This window comes from Pristiophorus japonicus, chromosome 17 (genome assembly GCF_044704955.1).
Source record: "Pristiophorus japonicus isolate sPriJap1 chromosome 17, sPriJap1.hap1, whole genome shotgun sequence".
Taxonomy (NCBI): domain Eukaryota; kingdom Metazoa; phylum Chordata; class Chondrichthyes; family Pristiophoridae; genus Pristiophorus; species Pristiophorus japonicus.
The window spans coordinates 48,578,943-48,602,031 of NC_091993.1; the positions used below are offsets into that span (position 1 = coordinate 48,578,943).

At 52.7% G+C, this 23,089-nt stretch overlaps 1 protein-coding gene across 1 annotated transcript in view; it reads left to right on the forward strand.

The window, feature by feature from the left end:
• Positions 1–22,165, forward strand: part of aldh1a3 (aldehyde dehydrogenase 1 family, member A3) — a 560,210-nt gene extending 538,045 nt beyond the window's left edge. The window contains exons 10-13 of the mRNA XM_070859361.1: positions 10,931–11,095; positions 11,181–11,338; positions 16,301–16,375; positions 20,923–22,165. Coding sequence (XP_070715462.1) covers positions 10,931–11,095; positions 11,181–11,338; positions 16,301–16,375; positions 20,923–20,995 — 471 coding nt within the window. The 3' untranslated portion in view covers positions 20,996–22,165. The remainder of the gene's footprint in view (positions 1–10,930; positions 11,096–11,180; positions 11,339–16,300; positions 16,376–20,922) is intronic.
• Positions 22,166–23,089: the final 924 nt, after the last annotated feature.

The window sequence follows — 23,089 nt, forward strand, 5'->3', positions numbered from 1 at the left end:
ACTCTCGCCCGTTCTACACTCTCACCCATTCTACACTCTCACCCGTTCTACACTCTAACCTGTTCTACATTCTCGCCCGTTCTGCACTCTCACCCGTTCTACACTCTCGCCCACTCTACACTCTTGTCTGTTCTACACTCTCGCCCATTCTACACTCTCACCCGTTCTACACTCTCGCCCACTCTACACTCTTGTCTGTTGTACACTCTCGCCCATTCTACACTCTCGCCCGTTCTACACTCTCACCCATTCTACACTCTTGCCCGTTCTACACTCTCGCCCGTTCTACACTCTTGCCTGTTCTACACTCTCGCCCGTTCTACACTCTCGCCTGTTCTACACTCTCGCCTGTTCTACACTCTCGCCCGTTCTACACTCTTGCCTGTTCTACACTCTTGCCTGTTCTACACTCTCACCTGTTCTACACTCTCGCCCGTTCTACACTCTCGCCCGTTCTACACTCTCGCCCATTCTACACTCTAACCTGTTCTACACTCTCGCCCATTCTACACTCTCACCCGTTCTACACTCTCGCCCACTCTACACTCTTGCCTGTTCTACACTCTCGCCCGTTCTACACTCTCGCCCGTTCTACACTCTCACCCATTCTACACTCTCGCCCGTTCTACACTCTCGCCCGTTCTACACTCTCGCCTGTTCTACACTCTCGCCCGTTCTACACACTCGCCCATTTTACACTCGCCCGTTCTACACTCTCGCCCGTTCTACACTCTCGCCTGTTCTACACTCTCGCCCATTCTACACTCTCACCCGTTCTACACTCTTGCCCGTTCTACACTCTCGCCCGTTCTACACTCTAACCTGTTCTACATTCTCGCCCGTTCTACACTCTCGCCCGCTCTACACTCTAACCTGTTCTACATTCTCGCCCGTTCTACACTCTCACCCGTTCTACACGCTCGCCCATTCTACACTCTCGCCCGTTCTACACTCTAACCTGTTCTACACTCTAGCCCATTCTACACTCTCACCCGTTCTACACTCTCGCCCACTCTACACTCTTGCCTGTTCTACACTCTCGCCCGTTCTACACTCTCGCCCGTTCTACACTCTCACCCATTCTACACTCTCGGCCATTCTACATGCTTGCCCGTTCTACACCCTCGCCCGCTCTACACTCTCGCCCGTTCTACACACTCGCCCATTTTACACTCGCCCGTTCTACACTCTCGCCTGTTCTACACTCTCGCCCGTTCTACACTCTCACCCGTTCTACACTCTTGCCCGTTCTACACTCTCGCCCGTTCTACACTCTAACCTGTTCTACATTCTCGCCCGTTCTACACTCTCGCCCGCTCTACACTCTAACCTGTTCTACATTCTCGCCCGTTCTACACTCTCACCCGTTCTACACTCTCGCCCATTCTACACTCTCGCCCGTTCTACACTCTAACCTGTTCTACACTCTCGCCCATTCTACACTCTCACCCGCTCTACACTCTAACCTGTTCTACATTCTCGCCCGTTCTACACTCTCACCCGTTCTACACTCTCGCCCATTCTACACTCTCGCCCGTTCTACACTCTAACCTGTTCTACACTCTCGCCCATTCTACACTCTCGCCCGTTCTACACTCTCGCCTGTTCTACACTCTCGCCCACTCTACACTCTCGCCCGTTCTACACTCTCACCCATTCTACACTCTCACCCGTTCTACACTCTAACCTGTTCTACATTCTCGCCCGTTCTGCACTCTCACCCGTTCTACACTCTCGCCCACTCTACACTCTTGTCTGTTCTACACTCTCGCCCATTCTACACTCTCACCCGTTCTACACTCTCGCCCACTCTACACTCTTGTCTGTTGTACACTCTCGCCCATTCTACACTCTCGCCCGTTCTACACTCTCACCCGTTCTACACTCTTGTCTGTTCTACACTCTCGCCCATTCTACACTCTCACCCGTTCTACACTCTCGCCCACTCTACACTCTTGCCTGTTCTACACTCTCGCCCATTCTACACTCTCGCCCGTTCTACACTCTCACCCATTCTACACTCTTGCCCGTTCTACACTCTCGCCCGTTCTACAATCTTGCCTGTTCTACACTCTCGCCCGTTCTACACTCTCGCCTGTTCTACACTCTCGCCTGTTCTACACTCTCGCCCGTTCTACACTCTTGCCTGTTCTACACTCTCACCTGTTCTACACTCTCGCCCGTTCTACACTCTCGCCTGTTCTACACTCTCGCCCGTTCTACACTCTCGCCCGTTCTACACTCTCACCCGTTCTACACTCTCGCCCACTCTACACTCTTGCCCGTTCTACACTCTCGCCCGTTCTACACTCTCACCCATTCTACACTCTCGCCCGTTCTACACTCTCGCCCGTTCTACACTCTCGCCCGTTCTACACTCTCGCCCATTCTACACTCTCGCCCGTTCTACACTCTCGCCCGTTCTACACTCTCGCCCGTTCTACACTCTCGCCCGTTCTACATTCTCACCCATTCTACACTCTCGCCCGTTCTACACTCTCGCCCGTTCTACACTCTTGCCTGTTCTACACTCTCGCCCGTTCTACACTCTCACCCGTTCTACACTCTCGCCCGTTCTACACTCTCGCCCGTTCTACACTCTAACCTGTTCTACATTCTCGCCCGTTCTACACTCTCGCCCGCTCTATACTCTTGTCTGTTCTACACTCTCACCTGTTCTACACTCTCGCCCGTTCTCCACTCTCGCCCGTTCTACACTCTCGCCTGTTCTACACTCTCGCCCGTTCTACACTCTCGCCTGTTCTACACTCTCGCCCGTTCTACACTCTCGCCTGTTCTACACTCTCGCCCATTCTACACTCTCACCCGTTCTACACTCTAACCTGTTCTACATTCTCGCCCGTTCTGCACTCTCACCCGTTCTACACTCTCGCCCACTCTACACTCTTGTCTGTTCTACACTCTCGCCCATTCTACACTCTCACCCGTTCTACACTCTCGCCCACTCTACACTCTTGTCTGTTGTACACTCTCGCCCATTCTACACTCTCGCCCGTTCTACACCCTCGCCCATTCTACACTCTCGCCCGTATTACACCCTCGCCCGTACTACACCCTCGCCCGTTCTATACCCTCGCCCATTCTACACTCTCGCCCGTACTACACCCTCGCCCGTACTACACCCTCGCCCATTCTATACCCTCGCCTGTTCTACACTCTCGCTCGTTCTACACACTCGCCCGTTCTACACTCTCGCCCGTTCTATACCCTCGCCCGTTCTACACTCTCACCCATTCTACACCCGCGCCCGTTCTACACCCTCGCCCGTTCTACACTCTCGCCCGTTCTACATGCTTGCCCGCTCTACGCCCTCGCCTGGTCTACTTCCTCGCCCGTTCTATACCCTCACCCGTTCTATACCCTCGCCCGTTCTACACTCTCGGCCATTCTACATGCTTGCCCGTTCTACACCCTCGCCCGCTCTACACTCTCGCCTGTTCTACACACTCGCCCATTTTACACTCGCCCGTTCTACACTCTCGCCCGTTCTACACTCTCGCCTGTTCTACACTCTCGCCCATTCTACACTCTCACCCGTTCTACACTCTTGCCCGTTCTACACTCTCGCCCGTTCTACACTCTAACCTGTTCTACATTCTCGCCCGTTCTACACTCTCGCCCGCTCTACACTCTAACCTGTTCTACATTCTCGCCCGTTCTACACTCTCACCCGTTCTACACTCTCGCCCATTCTACACTCTCGCCCGTTCTACACTCTAACCTGTTCTACACTCTCGCCCATTCTACACTCTCACCCGTTCTACACTCTCGCCCACTCTACACTCTTGCCTGTTCTACACTCTCGCCCGTTCTACACTCTCGCCCGTTCTACACTCTCACCCATTCTACACTCTCGCCCGTTCTACACTCTCGCCCGTTCTACACTCTCGCCTGTTCTACACTCTCGCCCGTTCTACACTCTTGCCTGTTCTACACTCTCGCCCGTTCTACACTCTCGCCTGTTCGACACTCTCGCCCATTCTACACTCTCGCCTGTTCTACACTCTCGCCCGTTCTACACTCTTGCCTGTTCTACACTCTCACCTGTTCTACACTCTCGCCCGTTCTATACTCTCGCCCACTCTACACTCTCGCCCGTTCTACACTCTCGCCCATTCTACACTCTCACCCGTTCTACACTCTAACCTGTTCTACATTCTCGCCCGTTCTGCACTCTCACCCGTTCTACACTCTCGCCCACTCTACACTCTTGTCTGTTCTACACTCTCGCCCATTCTACACTCTCACCCGTTCTACACTCTCGCCCACTCTACACTCTTGTCTGTTGTACACTCTCGCCCATTCTACACTCTCGCCCGTTCTACACTCTCACCTGTTCTACACTCTTGTCTGTTCTACACTCTCGCCCATTCTACACTCTCACCCATTCTACACTCTCGCCCACTCTACACTCTTGCCTGTTCTACACTCTCGCCCATTCTACATTCTCGCCCGTTCTACACTCTCACCCATTCTACACTCTTGCCCGTTCTACACTCTCGCCCATTCTACACTCTTGCCTGTTCTACACTCTCGCCCGTTCTACACTCTCGCCTGTTCTACACTCTCGCCTGTTCTACACTCTCGCCCGTTCTACACTCTTGCCTGTTCTACACTCTCACCTGTTCTACACTCTCGCCCGTTCTACACTCTCGCCCATTCTACACTCTCGCCCGTTCTACACTCTCGCCTGTTCTACACTCTCGCCCGTTTTACACTCTCGCCTGTTCTACACTCTCGCCCGTTCTACACTCTCGCCCGTTCTACACTCTCACCCGTTCTACACTCTCGCCCACTCTACACTCTTGCCTGTTCTACACTCTCGCCCGTTCTACACTCTCGCCCGTTCTACACTCTCACCCATTCTACACTCTCGCCCGTTCTACACTCTCGCCCGTTCTACACTCTCGCCTGTTCTACACTCTCGCCCATTCTACACTCTCGCCCGTTCTACACTCTCGCCTGTTCTACACTCTCGCCCGTTCTACACTCTCGCCTGTTCTACACTCTCGCCCGTTCTACACTCTCGCCTGTTCTATACTCTCGCCCGTTCTACATTCTCGCCCGTTCTACACTCTCGCCCGCTCTACACTCTTGTCTGTTCTACACTCTCGCCCATTCTACACTCTCACCCGTTCTACACTCTCGCCCACTCTACACTCTTGCCTGTTCTACACTCTCGCCCGTTCTATACTCTCGCCCGTTCTACACTCTCACCCGTTCGACACTCTCGCCCGTTCTACACTCTCGCCCGTTCTACACTCTCGCCTGTTCTACACTCTCGCCCGTTCTACACTCTTGCCTGTTCTACACTCTTGCCCGTTCTACACTCTCGCCTGTTCTACACTCTCGCCCGTTCTACACTCTTGCCTGTTCTACACTCTCGCCCGTTCTACACTCTCGCCCGTTCTACACTCTCGCCCGTTCTACACTCTCGCCCGTTCTACACTCTCGCCTGTTCTACACTCTCACCCGTTCTACACTCTCGCCCGTTCTACACTCTCGCCCGTTCTACACTCTCGCCCGTTCTACACTCTCGCCCGTTCTACACACTCGCCTGTTCTACACTCTTGCCTGTTCTACACCCTCCCCATTCTACACTCTCGCCCGTACTACACCTCGCCCGTTCTATACCCTCGCCCGTTCTATACCCTCGCCCGTTCTACACCCTCGCCCGTTCTACACTCTCGCCCGTTCTACATGCTTGCCCGCTCTACGCCCTCGCCTGGTCTACATCCTCGCCCGTTCTATACCCTCACCCGTTCTATACCCTCGCCCGTTCTACACTCTCGGCCATTCTACATGCTTGCCCGTTCTACACCCTCGCCCGCTCTACACTCTCGCCCGTTCTACACACTCGCCCATTTTACACTCGCCCGTTCTACACTCTCGCCCGTTCTACACTCTCGCCTGTTCTACACTCTCGCCCGTTCTACACTCTTGCCTGTTCTACACTCTCGCCCGTTCTACACTCTCGCCCGTTCTACACTCTCGCCTGTTCTACACTCTCGCCCGTTCTACACTCTTGCCTGTTCTACACTCTCACCTGTTCTACACTCTCGCCCGTTCTCCACTCTCGCCCGTTCTACACTCTCGCCTGTTCTACACTCTCGCCCGTTCTACACTCTTGCCTGTTCTACACTCTCGCCCGTTCTACACTCTCGCCTGTTCTACACTCTCGCCCATTCTACACTCTCACCCGTTCTACACTCTAACCTGTTCTACATTCTCGCCCGTTCTGCACTCTCACCCGTTCTACACTCTCGCCCACTCTACACTCTTGTCTGTTCTGCACCCTCGCCCATTCTACACTCTCACCCGTTCTACACTGTCGCCCACTCTACACTCTTGTCTGTTGTACACTCTCGCCCATTCTACACTCTCGCCCGTTCTACACTCTCACCCGTTCTACACTCTTGTCTGTTCTACACTCTCGCCCATTCTACACTCTCACCCGTTCTACACTCTCGCCCAATCTACACTCTTGCCTGTTCTACACTCTCGCCCATTCTACACTCTCGCCTGTTCTACACTCTCGCCCGTTCTACACTCTTGCCTGTTCTACACTCTCACCTGTTCTACACTCTCGCCCGTTCTACACTCTCGCCCGTTCTACACTCTCGCCCGTTCTACACTCTCGCCTGTTCTACACTCTCGCCCTTTCTACACTCTCGCCCATTCTACACTCTCGCCTGTTCTACACTATAACCTGTTCTACACGCTCGCCCGTTCTACACCCTCGCCCGTTCTACACGCTCGCCCGTTCTACACGCTCGCCCGTTCTACACCCTTTCCCGTTCTACACTCTTGCCCGTTCTACACTCTTGCCCGTTCTACACTCTCGCCCGTTCTACACTCTCGCCCGTTCTACACTCTCGCCCGTTCTACACTCTCGCCCGTTCTACACTCTCGCCCGTTCTTCACTCTCGCCCGTTCTACACTCTCGCCCGTTCTACACCCTTTCCCGTTCTACACTCTTGCCCGTTCTACACTCTTGCCCGTTCTACACTCTCGCCCGTTCTACACTCTCGCCCGTTCTACACTCTCGCCCGTTCTACACTCTCGCCCGTTCTACACTCTCGCCCGTTCTTCACTCTCGCCCGTTCTACACTCTCGCCCGTTCTACACTCTCGCCCGTTCTACACTCTCGCCCGTTCTACACTCTCGCCCGTTCTACACTCTCGCCTGTTCTACACTCTCGCCCGTTCTACACTCTCGCCTGTTCTACACTCTCGCCTGTTCTACACTCTTGCCCGTTCTACACTCTCGCCCGCTCTACACTCTCGCCCGTTCTACACTCTCGCCCGCTCTACACTCTCGCCCGTTCTACACTCTTGCCCGTTCTTCACTCTCGCCCTTTCTACACTCTCGCCCATTCTACACTCTCGCCTGTTCTACACTATAACCTGTTCTACACGCTCGCCCGTTCTACACCCTCGCCCGTTCTACACCCTCGCCCGTTCTACACGCTCGCCCGTTCTACACGCTGGCCCGTTCTACACCCTTACCCGTTCTACACGCTCGCCCGTTCTACACTCTCGCCCGTTGTACACTCTCGCCCGTTGTACACTCTTGCCCGTTCTACACTCTTGCCCGTTCTACACTCTTGCCCGTTCTACACTCTCGCCTGTTCTACACTCTCGCCTGTTCTACACTCTCGCCCGTTCTACACTCTTTCCTGTTCTACACTCTTGCCTGTTCTACACTCTCGCCTGTTCTACACTCTCACCTGTTCTACACTCTTGCCCGTTCTACACTCTCACCTGTTCTACACTCTCGCCCGTTCTACACTCTTGCCCGTTCTACACTCTTGCCCGTTCTACACTCTCGCCTGTTCTACACTCTCGCCCGTTCTACACTCTTGCCCGTTCTACACTCTTGCCCGTTCTACACTCTCACCTGTTCTACACTCTCGCCCGTTCTACACTCTCGCCCGTTCTACACTCTCGCCTGTTCTACACTCTCGCCCGTTCTACACTCTCACCTGTTCTACACTCTCGCCTGTTCTACACTCTCGCCCGTTCTACACTCTTGCCTGTTCTACACTCTCGCCCGTTCTACACTCTCGCCTGTTGTACACTCTTGCCTGTTCTACACTCTCACCTGTTCTACACTCTCGCCTGTTCTACACTCTTGCCCGTTCTACACTCTTGCCCGTTCTACATTCTCACCTGTTCTACACTCTCGCCCGTTCTACACTCTTGCCCGTTCTACACTCTCGCCTGTTCTACACTCTTGCCCGTTCTACACTCTCACCTGTTCTACACTCTCGCCCGTTCTACACTCTCGCCCGTTCTACACTCTCGCCCGTTCTACACTCTCACCTGTTCTACACTCTCACCTGTTCTACACTCTCGCCCGTTCTACACTCTTGCCCGTTCTACACTCTTGCCTGTTCTACACTCTCGCCTGTTCTACACTCTTGCCTGTTCTACACTCTCGCTCGTTCTACACTCTCACCTGTTCTACACTCTCGCCCTTTCTACACTCTAACCTGTTCTACACTCCAGCCTGTTCTACACTCTCGCCCGTTCTACACTCTCGCCCATTCTGCACTCTAACCTGTTCTACACTCCAGCCCGTTCTGCACTCTAACCTGTTCTACACTCCAGCCCGTTCTACACTCTAACCTGTTCTACACTCTCGCCCGTTCTACACTCTCGCCCGTTCTACACTCTCGCCCGTTCTACACTCTCGCACGTTCTACACTCTAACCTGTTCTAAACTCCAGCCCGTTCTACACTCTCGCCCATTCTACACTCTAACCTGTTCTACACTCCAGCCCGTTCTACACTCTAACCTGTTCTACACTCCAGCCCGTTCTACACTCTCGCCCGTTCTACACTCTAACCTGTTCTACACTCTCGCCCTTTCTACACTCTAACCTGTTCTACACTCCAGCCCATCCTACACTCTCACCCGTTCTACACTCTAACCTGTTCTACACTCTCGCCCTTTCTACACTCTAACCTGTTCTACACTCCAGCCCATTCTACACTCCAGCCCGTTCTACACTCCAGCCCGTTCTACACTCCAGCCCGTTCTACACTCTCGCCCGTTCTACACTCTCAACCGTTCTACACTCTCGCCCGTTCTGCACCCTCGCCCATTCTGCACTCTCGCCCGTTCTGCACTCTCGCTCGTTCTACACTCTCGCCCGTTCTACACTCTCACCCGTTCTACACTCTCGCCCGTTCTACACTCTCGCCCATTCTACACTCTTGCCCGTTCTGCACCCTCACCCATTCTACATGCTTGCCCGTTCTACACTCTCACCCATTCTACACTCTCGCCCGTTCTGCACTCTCGCCCATTCTACATGCTTGCCTGTTCTACACTCTCGCCCATTCTACACTCTCGCCCATTCTACACGCTCGCCCGTTCTACACTCTCGCCTGTTCTACACCATAACCTGTTCTACACGCTCACCCGTTCTACACCCTCGCCCGTTCTACACGCTCGCCCGTTTTACACTCTTAGCTGTTCTACACGCTCGCCCGTTCTATACCCTCGCCCGTTCTATACCCTCGCCTGTTCTACACCCTCGCCCGTTCTACACCCTCGCCCGTTCTACACGCTCGCCCGTTCTACACCCTCGCCCGTTCTACACCCTCGCCCGTTCTACACGCTCGCCCGTTCTATACCCTCGCCCGTTCTACACTCTCGCCTGTTCTACACTCTCGCCTGTTCTACACGCTCGCCCGTTCTACACCCTCGCCCGTTCTACACGCTCGCCCGTTTTACACTCTCTCCTGTTCTACACTCTCGCCCCAAGTCACAATGACCCCCTGCAATGTCTGACCGATGGCTGATGGGTGATTTCGCCAGACGTTGTAGGGGATCAACTTGACCTTGGCCGAGAGTGTAAAAGAGATTGGATTGGCCGCCAGATTTACAGATATAAGTATAATAGAGACTTGCTGATTTGTTACTCAGTTGTATGTCAGTTGTAAGACAGAATGCCTCCATGAAGCACATTGAGTAAACTTGGCTGCCTCACAAGTTTGCTTAAAAAAAGAGAAATTATTGAATTCTCATTTAATGCAAAGTGAGAGCAGCTTAAACCCTTCCATGTAAAAGCCTGTGACTGTCAATGAACAGCATCAAGAAACAATTTTGTAATATTGTACCGAAGTTGGCAGTGAAGGGGTTAATCGGCAATGAACCTAATTCCTTGAATAAAGTGGTGCAACTTAAAATGAGGCTCTAGCCTCTCTCTAAACCTGTGGGCATCCGTACAGATTGGAGGCTTGAAGCACCAAGACAAGTAGCTGGTAATGCATCGCCACACCCTAAAGGGTCCTGCTTGTGAAAGGTTTTGTAGTACTGCCCACGAAACTCTATAGGGGACTGGGAATGAAGTCATGTCTCGAGAAGGAGCTGCCTGGGGCTAGAGACTCAAACCCACAATAAGATGCAATTGTGTGCTCAAATTCTGATATCCTAACTGGAACGTTGTAATTACCCAAAGGATTGCAGTGCTAGAAGAAAGCCCAGATGTTGTATGTATGATTCCTATATAAGAATGGGATATTTTATGACACAGTTTCAATGAGTCTTATCACAAAGCTAAGTGGGACTTGGAAGAAGATGGACCTGCTGAGAAACCCACGGCAGGTCAGATGTTCAACTTAAACCCTTTAGTACACTCGGTGAGCCTTCAGATGAAAGGGTTGTAGGGATAACACCTGTAGTGACTAGGGGCTGTTGTAGCGTGTCGCAATGTCAGTGTATGAATGGCAGACACATCCCCTCTCTTGACTATTTATCTTTCTGACAGATATAATTAAGTGGAACCCTCGTGATGAGCTGCTGCTAAAACTCCATTGCCAGTAAGCAAGTGAGTCTGGGCCTGTCCCGACAAGTCTACAGCCAGTTTATTAACTCTCACCCATTTCTCTCCACATAGATTGACCAAGACCAGTTTGACAAAATTCTGGAGCTAATAGAGAGCGGCAAGAAAGAAGGAGCCAGGCTGGAGTGTGGCGGCCGTGCCATTGGAGATGTGGGCCATTACATTCAGCCCACGGTGTTCTCCGAGGCGACAGACAACATGCGCATCGCCAGGGAGGAGGTACCCTCACTTCCCGCAAATCATTAAACCAGAATATTACTTCGCAACTGAATAGATGTCACCAGTATTTTTCATGTTGCCACAGATCTTTGGACCGGTGCAAGTGATAATGAAGTTTAAAAGCACCGAGGAGGTTATCAGGAGAGCCAACAGTAGTGAGTTTGGGCTGACAGCAGGCGTGTTCACCAGGAATATCGACAGAGCACTGACTGTGGCTTCCGCCCTGCAGTCCGGAACAGTTTGGTAAAAAAACACATCTTTATCTGAAATATCCATTTTTAGCATCACTCGTATTCTCCCGTGAAACATTTCGAATGAGGATAACAAAGTTATTTTGGTCTATAAAATGGATAAAAGGCAGAGTGTCAGCGGGTTCAATCCTTGCCTTTCCGTGGGAGGCTGACACCTCCCCTGGGCATGGCAGCGGGCACCGGATTTTCTGGTCGGCACTGGTGCCCACCATCAACAGGCCCTGGCGCCCCATAGGACACAGGTCCCAGCATCAAGGTCGGCACTGAAGCGCTCTGCACTCTCAGGGCCATGTTCCTTAGATTGACATTGAGTGTGATGGACACAGAAGGCAAAAGTGCAACGGTCAGAATGAGAGTGGGAGGCAATTTAATAGAGGCGTTCAAAATTGAGGGGTTTTGATGGAGTCGCTCGGGAGAAACTGTTTCCACTGGCAGGCGGGCCGGTAACCACAGGACACAGATTTAAGGTACAAAAGTAAATTACTGTGGAGGCTGCAAAATCCGAAATAAAAACAGAATGTTGGAAATACTCAGCAGGTCAGGCAGCGTCTGTGGAGAGAGAAACAGAGTTAATGTTTCAGGTCCATGACCCTTCGAAAGTCATCGACCTGAAATTCTGGCCGTAATTTTGCCGCTGCCCAGAGGATGGGATTGGTGGCGGGTCAGCTGTTAAATTTAACATGATTGTCAGCGGTTCGGGACCCCGCTGTCATCTCACCACCACACTAATTTCCCAGATGTCGGGTCTGTCAACGCTGACCAGACCCAACACGCAGCGGCGAGGGAAGCAATTCAGGTCATTATGACCTTGTTACGAGCCGATTAAAAAGAATCTTGAGCTGAACTTATCAGGTTGTCCACGAGGTTCATGCTGCTTGGGGATCACATTAGGTAAGGACGTCGGGGTTGTGTGACCATGAATTCATCTCTTTACTTGATCGCTGCAATTGTGCTATAAAAGCTCCCATCACACAGCGTTCACTTTCCAAGATCAGAACCTCTTGCTTACTGCATCTGGAAGGCACATGAGCTTTATGGAGGTTGCAAGTGTTTGGAATCTCTCTATCCAGAGTCACCTCATTGGAACAACCTCTCTCACCATTGACAGATCACTTCTGTCATCACAAGTTCACATGCCATCTATTACATTAGCATCAGTGCCCTTTAATCTATCTCACCTTGGCTCTCAGAATCCCACCACGATCAGCCCCAACACCAGCAGCACCAGGTACACCAGCAACACCAGCAACAACACCAACCTTCTCCACAATCACCTGATGCTGCACAGGACACAGGGCATCAGCACCCGGCCACATTGCTGCCCGGGAGCCAGGGATGACCTCACCATGGCCAGATTTACTTCACTTGACGCTGTACATCCTGGCTGCCACATGATGCGCCAGATTGGCACCACCCCACACCAACACCATAAAGCATCCCTACAATGCCCAAGCCATTCCTTTCACACTCATCACCATTGCGGGGGATACCGTTATATCTCACCATTCACTGCAACTCACTAAGCCCTTTCAAAGGTGCCCACAAATCTGCCCAAGAATGCAAAATGTTGAAAATAAAGATTTCAATGTTTGACAGCATATTAACAGAAACTTTACATGAACATTGGCTGAAACACACAAGTGCCTATCCTTGTGTGTTGTTAGTTGGTATGATTGGACTAGGATGAGGGGGAGTGTGAGGAGTGGCTAGTGAGATGGGGATGTGATAATGTAGAGAGAGAGAGAGGAATGGGTGGAGGTGCAAGGTCAGTTGGTGTGAGTAAGGTTGTGCAGGAGTAGGGTAGGGAAGGCAGAGTGATGGGGATGTGATGAGTGACACAGCAGGATGAGGTTGAGTGTGGCTTTGCAGTAACGTTTCATGATCCACTGAGATCATTGAAAGGTTTGTGCAAGGTGTGTCTGACGACATCCCTGCTTGTGCCCTCCTGTGCAATGTGCAACCAGACTGCGTTGGTGTCCTGGGGAGATCTCCTCCACCCATGGGAAGGGAAGAGGACCTCCCTGCGTGCTGTGACTCCCTCGAGTCATGGAAGAGCCTGAGTGCATCCCTGCACCTCTGTGCAGTGTTTGTCGGTGTTTGCAGTACCTCAATGCTGCAGAACACTGACAGCACAACTGTCAAAATCAATGTGGCTATGATCCCTTTAAGGAAACCGGCTGATGACGTGTCATCAAATGATATCATCAGACCCACATCCTTCAATTGGCCAGGATACGCGCTGGGTGGGTTTAACAGCGTAAAATCACGTCCACACAGCGGGCTGGAGCCAGCGGGCAGTCGGGACCCACCATCGACCCCGGCCACACCGGACCCGCCGAGGTAAGGGAAATCGCGGCCTCTGTTTCTCTCCCCACAGATGCTGCCTGTCCTGCTGAGTATTTCCAGCATTTTCTGTTTTTATTACAGATTTAAGGTAATTGGCAGAAAAACCAGAGGCGAGGTGTGATCTGGAACGCGCTGCCTGAAAGGGCGGTGGAAACAGATGCAATAGTAACTTTGAAAAGGGAACTGGATAAATACTTGAAAAGGAAAAATTGGCGAGACTGTGGGGAAAGAGCAGGGGGAGTGGGACTAACTGGATCATTCAAGGAGCCAACACAGGAGCGATGGGCCGAATGGCCTCTTTCTGTGCTATGTGACTCTATGATTTTATCCATGGTGGAACCTCTGCCCTTTCCTGTGCCCCTGACACGGCCCATTTTCTGGGACCAGGCCCATTAACGTGGTGCATGGTAGTTACTCCCAAACTGGGCCACCGCTAGAAAATTAGGCCATGTTACCCCGAAGCGAAAAAGTTTAAAATGTTTTAATTGCCAATGTTGCTTAAGGCACTCGGCTAATCGACCTTAGTCAGGCCAGCCCTTTAAATTATTGCTCACCTGAGGGCATTGAACATAAGGTATATCACATGACGGGATCCTAGGGTCTGTCTTGGTGCCCGGAAATAAAGCTGGAGCAAAGGAGAGAGAGGCAGGTTTCTATCATTGGTTGAAAGTAATACACGCCTCAGGGTCAAAGGTTAGATAATGAAGGTATGCTCAGTATTTAGAAAATGATGTATGTGGAGGGATTGCAATAAAAATATCACTCGTTTTCAGTGAGTGGGCAGTGCCTTCACCCTCTGTCCTTCTGGTCTTTGTGAGGTTGGCCTTGTGTCCCCTGATTCTGCTGTTCTCGGTGTTTTGTGGCAGGGAGCTGAGGATAAACACCTCGGGTCGTGTTCCAGAGAATGAAAGAAATAAAAACAAAACAAAACCTGCATTTATTCAGCGACCACAGGACCTCCCAAAGCGCTTCACAGCCAATAAAATACTTTTGGAGTGTAGTCACTGTTGTAATGTAGGAACTGCAGCTGCCAATCTGCGTACAGCAAGCTCCCACACACAGCAATGTTACAATGAGCAGATAGCCTGTTTTAGAGATGTTGGTTGAGGGGTAAATATTGGGAGAATTCCTCACATTTTCTTCGAAATAGTGGCCGTGGGATCTTTTATGTCCACCTGCGAGGGCAGACGGGGCCTCGGTTTAACTTCTCATCCGAAAACCAGCACCTTCGACCCTCAGTACTGCACCTCTGACAGTGCGGCGCTCTCTCAGTACTGCCCCTTCGACAGTGCAGTGCTCTCTCAGTACTGCCCCTCCGACAGAGCGCCGCTCCCTCAGTACTGCCCCTCTGACATTGCATCGCTCTCTCAGTATTGCCCCTCTGACAGTGCAGCACTCCCTCAGTACATCCCCTCCAACAGTGCAGCGCTCCCTTAGTACTGCCCCTCCGATAATGCAGCGCTCCCTCAGTACGGTCCCTCCGACAGTGCAGCACTCCCTCAGTACCACTCCTCTGACAGTGCGGCGCTCCCTCAGTACTGCCCCTCCGACAGTGCAGCACTCCCTCAGTAACACTCCTCTGACAGTGCGGCGCTCCCTCAGTACTGCCCCTCCGACAGTGCGGCGCTCCCTCAGTACTGCCGCTCTGACAGTGCAGCACTCCCTCAGTACTGCCCCTGTGACAGTGCAGCACTCCTTCAGTACCACTGACAGGGAGTGTCAGCCTGGATTATGTGCTGAAGTTTCTGGAGTGGAGCTTGAAGCCACGACCTTCTGACTTAGAGGCGAGACTGAGACACTGGAGACAGCAGACCCTGTGCTCAGACATTCAGACAACATGGATATGGGGGTACCACCTCAGGAGCTAACACCTCACTGTAAGATTATTAAAACCTATTTTTTAACTTAATAAACAAATTTTAACCTAAACTTTTGCCTTGATTTTCCAGGATGAGGCCTTACTCTGGGTTTAGCATAGTTCTAGTAGCCAGTGTATCTGCACAGGATCCCTGCCTGGGACTAGGGAAGGGTTAGCCCCAGGCCTGGTGCAGGGTCCCTGCCTGGCACTAGGGAAGGGTTAGCCCCAGGCCTGGTGCAGGGTCCCTGCCTGGGACTAGGGAAGGGTTAGCCCCAGGCCTGGTGCAGGGTAGCCAGTGTATCTGCACAGGATCCCTGCCTGGGACTAGGAAAGGGTTAGCCCCAGGCCTGGTGCAGGGTCCCTGCCTGGGACTAGGGAAGGATTAGCCCCAGGCCTGGTGCAGGGTCCCTGCCTGGGACTAGGGAAGGGTTAGCCCCAGGCCTGGTGCAGGATCCCTGCCTGGGACTAGGGAAGGGTTAGCCCCAGGCCTGGTGCAGGGTCCCTGCCTGGGACTAGGGAAGGGTTAGCCCCAAGGGTGGTGTGTACTTTGGGGACATTGCCACCAGAGGATAGACAAACACACATCTGCAGGGATCTGGCACTGATGCAGCGTGAGATGGTGCCTGGCGTTATACTGCACTGCCCAGCACCAGCCAGGAGGTGGTGCCCGGCACTGCCCTCGCCACTCCCACTGCAGGCCCGGCACTGGGACACACGCTATTCTAATCCCACTTTCATTTTGCTTTGCAGGGTCAACTGTTATAATGCACTGCATGCTCAGGCGCCTTTTGGTGGCTTCAAAATGTCTGGAAATGGAAGAGAAATGTAAGAATTTAATACTTTACGCTTTCATCTGAATTTCACTGCTGTGGTATGAGATATTTTGGATCCGTTGGTCTCACTTCCTTTGTGTGCTGAATATACCGAATATACTGAGTATACTGAATATACCAAATATACTGAGTATATTGAATATACTGAGTATACTGAATATACTGAGTATACTGAATATACCGAAAATACTGAATATACAGAATATATTGAATACACTGAGTATACTGAATATACTGAATATAGAATATACTTCCCTATCCGGTCAGCCCAGTGACACTGCCTGAGAGCCCACCACCCACAATCCCTCTCGATTTCTTCCTTTCTTTATTTTTGTACTCTGAATCAGCCTGTTCATCAAAATAAGGCCAAACTAAATCAAAGTAACAATATAACGGTGTATGTTGTAATAGTGCGCTGGAATAGCATGTACAGGTAGCCTCCGGGGACAGCCCAGTGCCCGGGGTGGGATGGGTAGGTAGCCCCCGGGGACAGCCTGAGAGTGGGATGGGTGGGTAGCCCCTGGGACAGCCCAGTGCTTACAAATCAAACCCTCGGAAGTTGGCCAGTCCAACGATGTGATTTCCTGTTCCTTAAAGTTGTGTCTGTTTGGTCCCATCAAGTTGCTGCATATTGACCCAATGATTCCATTAATTATTTGATGCTATCTTTGGGTTTCATTACTGCAACTATTCAAACTGTATTCCAGCTTCCACCTGTGGATGTTCGCCCAGGAAATGAGCTCTGTGTATCGCACTGCCCCTCCCCCCTCCCCCGCTGCTCCTCCCCCCTCCCCGCTGCCACTCCCCCTCCCCCACTGACGCTCCCCCCCTTCCTCGCTTCCCCTCCCCCACTGCCCCTTGTCCCCCATCCCCCTCTGCCCCCTTGCCCCATACCCCCCTGCCGTCTTGTTCCGAGGGATTAAGGACCAGAGGCGGGGTGCAGTACAGACCGGTCTACGGATTCTCAGAATGCTGGGACCATCCATAAAGCATGTACGGAATGTTAGTCACAGGAAAGCAGATCAATCTTTCACCCTCTGACGTCAATACCACATTGAAAATTTGGACCATCCACACTCAGGTCTATCAGAATCATTGGAAGGGTCTGACCTCGCCGAGTCCAACGCATGTGAACAGCAACACACTGATCAGCACCGGGACACAGCACCTGACGGAGTGAGGCGTCTGCGGACACTTCACCCCTGGCCTGGTGCTCTGGGGATTGCCGGGGGTGGGGGGCGGGGTCGGTGCTCCGGGGATTGCTGGGGGGGGGCGGGGTCGGTGCTCCGGGGATTGCCGGGGGTGGGGGCGGGGTCGGTGCTCCGGGGATTGCCGGGGGGGGGGGGTCGGTGCTCCGGGGATTGCCGCGGGGGGTTGGCGGGGTCGGTGCTCCGGGGATTGCCGGGGGCGGGGGGAGGGGGATGGGGGTGGGGTCAGTGCTCCGGACAACAACAACTTGCATCAATATGGCACCTTTCACGTAGAACAATGTCCCATTATAGGCGCTTCACAAAGGCCACACCACAATAAATGGATGAGAGTTTGTGCAGTAGCTAAACTGAGTTGGGAAGGGAGGGGAGGGGAGGGGAGGGGATCGGAGGGGAGGGGAGTGGACGGGAATGGAGGGAAGGGGAGAGGAGGGCAGGGGAGTGGAGTGGAGGGAAGGGGAGGGGACTGGAGGGAAGGGGAGGGGAGCGGAGTGGAGGGGGAGGTGAGTGGAGGGGAGGGGAGGGGGGAGGTGAGTGGAGGGGAGTGGAGGGAAGGGGAGGAGAGGAGAATGGAGTGGAGGGGAGGGGAATGGAGAGAAGTGGAGGGGAGGGCAGTGAAGTGGAGTGGAGGGAAGGGGAGGGGAATGGAGGTAAGGGGAGGGGAGGGGAATGGAGGGGAGGTGAGTGGAGGGGGAAGTGAGTAGAGGGGAGAGGAGGGGAGGGGAGAGGAGCGGATGGGAGGGCAGGGAGTGGAGGGGGAGGTGAGTAGAGTGGAGGTGAGGGGAGTGGAGGTGAGGGGAGTGGAGGTGAGGGGAGGGGACGGGAGTGGAGGGGCGGGCAGGGGAGGGGAGAAGAGAGGAGGGAAGTGGAGTGTAGGGGGCGGGAGGGGAGGGGAAGGAGAGGGGACAGGATGTGAGGGGAGGGGATGGGAGGGTAGGGTAGTGGAGGGGAGGGGAGTTGGAGAGGAGGGGATGGGAGTGGAATGGTGGAATGGAGGGAAGGGGAAGGGAGCGGAGAGGAGGGGAGGGGAGAGGAAGGGTGAGGAGAGAAGAGGAGGGGAGAGGAGGGGTGGGCAGGGGAGGGGAGTGGAGTGGAGGGGAGGGGGGAGGGAAGGGTAGGGTAGTGGAGGGGATTTACAACCCTCTGAGAGAAGAAATTTCCCCTCATCTCAGTTTTAAATGGGAAGCCCCTTATTCTAAGATTATGCCCCCTAGTTCTAGTCTCCCCCATCAGTGGAAACATCCTCTCTGCATCCACCTTGTCAAGCCCCCTCATAATCTTATACCTTTCGATAAGATCACCTCCCAATTTTCTGATTGAGGTTTATTTGCTCCTCTGATACGTTGGTTGGCTGGCAGACTGCGCAGTGCTGATCAGACAGGAATGAGGAAGCGGGGGATTGCGTGCTGCCCCCCTAGCCTCGCTCAGATGTCATACAGCGCTGGACTGACCCGCCGATCCGACAACTGACCCTGGGTGCGGTTGATGTATGAAGCTAAATCTGGGTCCAATGGCTACTTCCTGTTGCTAGAAATTCTGATGTCCTCAGTTATTAAATTCAGTGCTGGCAGACTCGCAGAGCAGGGCAGTGCCTGTTTCCCCTGGCGGTGGGCTTATTGCTGCTGGCTGTTAGCAGGCTAGGTCAGCTTTTGAAAATGTTTTTAATTTGCTATTTTACCGCAGACTAAAAATCAGTGAAGCCTGGTAATTACTGACGGTGACGTTTGCACCAGCATTTAGCTGGTGTGTTAGCTTCCTGTCGCTGGTGCTCGGCACAAGCTGTGTGTGAGGTGGACTGACATCTCCCAGTAGCGGGCAGAGCTCAGCGTTGCTATGGGAATGCGGGCCTCTGTAATATCCAGGCCTAAAGGGCCTAAAGGGATAAGTACAAGAAAGGTTCCAGCAGCCATTTGACAACCAGGCACCCACTAGTTAGATGAGTGGAGCTTTATACCATCGCTGTAGTTTTATAAAAAAAAATACAAGCAAGGTTGTCCAGCCAGACTGGAGGGGAGCAGTTGAAAGATTTCCAGCCAACTGACTCCTTCCTGGCAGCTCAGGGAGAGAAGATGCTTCTTTCTGGTTTCATCCTGACTCCGGATTTGCTCTTGGGGCCGGGGGGGCGCGGGGGGCGGGGGCGGGGTGATGGGGGAGCTTTGGGCAAGGGCAAGCGGTGGCGGGGGGGAGAGAGCGGCGTGGAGGGGGAGCGGGATCGGGGGGAGTGGGGGCGGGAGGGGGAGGAGGAGCAGGTTCGGAGGGGGGGAGAGCCGGGGGGGATAGTGGGGGGGGTGCGGGGGCAATGCGGGTGATGGGAAATTGTTCGGGTATAAATGAGTCAGCCTCATCCAAATCAAACCCAGTTTCAGTAATGCCACATTTCTGTTTACGGGACAGTTTCACAGGGAAAGTGTAAAGAGGCTGGAGGTAGTTTGCAGAGCACCTGGTGAGGGTGAGGATTTTGGAGATTCACCGGCTGTAAATCTCCAACTGGTACTAGCAACGGTGACATTCCTCAGTGCCAGTGTGTGCCCAGTGTGTGCCCAGCATCTGCCCAGTATGTGCCCAGTGTGTGCCCAGTGTCAGTGTGTGCCCAGTGTGTGCTCAGTGCCAGTGTATGCCCAGTGTCAGTGTGTGCCCAGTGCCAGTGTGTGCCCAGTGTATGCCCAGTGTCAGCGTGTGCCCAGTGTGTGCCCAGTGTCAGTGTGTGCCCAGTATCAGTGTGTGCCCAGTGTGTGCTCAGTGGCAGTGTATGCCCAGTGCCAGCATGTGCCCAGTGTCAGTATGTGCCCAGTGCCAGTGTGTGCCCAGTGCCAGTATGTGCCCAGTGCCAGTATGTGCCCAGTGCCAGTGTATGCCCAGTGTGTGCCCAGTGTCAGCGTGTGCCCAGTGTATGCCCAGTGTCAGGGTGTGCCCAGTGTCAATGTGTGCCCAGTGTATGGCCAGTGTCAGTATGTGCCCAATGTGTGCCCAGTGTGTGCCCAGTGTCAGTGTGTGCCCAGTGTGTGCCCTGTGCCAATGTATGCCCAGTGTGTGCCCAGTGTCAGTGTGTGCCCAGTGTGTGCCCAGTGCCAGTGTATGCCCAGTGTGTGCCCAGTGCCAATGTATGCCCAGGGTGTGCCCAGTGTCAGTGTGTGCCCAGTGTGTGCCCAGTGCCAGTGTATGCCCAGTGTGTGCCCAGTGTCAGTGTATGCCCAGTGTGTACCCAGTGTCAGTGTGTGCCCAGTGTGTGCCCAGTGTCAGTTTGTGCCCAGTGCCGGTGTATGCACAGTGTCACTACTGATGTCTGTATATTAATGTTTCACACTGACTCTCGTTGTGTTGTGTCCCACAGGGGCGAATACGGACTGAGAGAATACACAGAAGTGAAAACCATCACAATCAAAATCTCACGGAATAACCATTGAATTGTGGAGAGATAGATGGTGAAATGGCATAAGAGGAGGTCTGGAGAAACGCTGAAACATATAAGAACGAGGACACTAACAAAATCGAGTTTTCTAACTAGACAAAACTCTTTAAATTCTTAAGAAATAATTTGCACAAAAGAAAATATTTTGTATTTGTTTTAACCTAGAACTTGTAGATTCAGTCTAATATACACATTTTATAATGCCTGTCTGCAGTGACTGCAGGAACTCGCCCTCTGTCTCCATGTTCAGGATGCTGGTTATCGGCGGGTTTAAACTGGCACCGTTAGGAACCGCACCACTGCTTACCGGGTAAGGTTACAAATTCACACTCGTACCTTGGAGCTTCACCCAGTGGGAGCGTGCTGGCTGGACACGACCTCCCTATCCATGCCTGACCATCCAATAGATGGATCGTCAATAACCACTTGTCTTTATAGAGTGCCTTTAATGTCAAAAAAACATCCCAGGGCACTTCACAGAGGGGCGACAAGAACTCAAAATTAGCGGGTGCCCAGATTCCCAGTGGGCATCGCTCAGTGTCAGGGTTGTGAATTTGTAAAATTATCCTATGTATATAATCCTTAAATGTAGCAGCAAATGTATCTCAAACCTCCTGCGTCTCGCAGTCTTGGAGTGAGAAGTGTTGGATTTTTGCCGTGAACAACTGGTGTATTTGGATTCCGAGAGAAAGCACAGGTTCCACTCTGTGGGCCCAAGTTACCACATTTAGCAATTGTTAGCATCTTGGTCATTGCCCTTCAGTTACAGAAATACATCGTGCATCATCACATTTTCAGTGGGTGATTTTCTTGTTTTTGATGAATTACTGAAGGCCCCGAACAATGTTACGTTAACCATCTCTGTATTTTGATGAAACTAATTTTTCATTGTAACATTGATGCGAATGTCAAAACTCCTCAGCATACCCGGGTTAAATAAGAATAGTAGAAAGCAGGGAAGAAGGAGAGGCCATTCCGGCCAGCAAAGCCACTTCCTCCCAGCTTTTCTGCGGCTAACTTGTCTCTTCGTGAGTTCACCAGCAGAATAGATGAAGAAAGTGCCAGCTCCAAGTCTTTAACTAAAATAGGATGTTTTATATGTGCTCCAACATGCATTGTATCACATTTAGTATATTAAAATCCCATCTGCTCAGTGCTGAACATCTCCTTTATATTCATTGTACATCAGTTAGTTTATCGTCAGCAGATTTTTCTCAGTTCCCAGGCACTAATGAATAAAGGCTGTGCCAGAACTGCAAAGGTTTGAGAACAGGCAACGAACACGGAACGGACAAACCTAGGGACGAGAAAGGGTCACCAGGCTGACAAGTCGACGCTTTTTCTGTGATCAACCCCAGTAGCCGCATATCCCTCAATCCTAACTACCCTCCCTCCCCATATCCCTCAACCCGAACTACCCTCCCTCCCCATATCCCTCAACCCTAACTACCCTCCCTCCCCATATCCTTCAACCCTAACTACCCTCCCTCCCCATATCCCTCAACCCTAAATACCCTCCCTCCCCATATCCCTCAACCCTAAATACCTTCCCTCCCCATATCCCTCAACCCTAACTACCCTCCCTCCCCATATCCCACAACCCTAACTACCCTCCCTCCCCATATCCCTCAACCCTAACTACCCTCCCTCCCCATAGCCCTCAACCCTAAATACCCTCCCTCCCTATATCCCTCAACCCTAAATACCCTCCCTCCCCATATCCCTCAACCCTAACTACCCTCCCTCCCCCCATATCCCTCAACCCTAAATACCCTCCCTCCCCATATCCCTCAACCCTAAATACCCTCCCTCGCCCCATATCCCTCAACCCTAACTACCCTCCCTCCCCATATCCCTCAACCCTATCTACCCTTCCTCTCCCCATATCCCTCAACCCAGCTACCCTCCCTCCCCATAGCCCTCAGCCCTAAATACACTCCCTCTCCTCATGTCCCTCAACTCTAACTACCCTCCCTCCCCATATCCCTCAACCCTATCTACCCTCCCTCTCCCCATATCGCTCAACCCCAACTTCTCACCTCAATCCCACCTATACCCACCATATTCTTTAGTCCTATCTACCCAACAT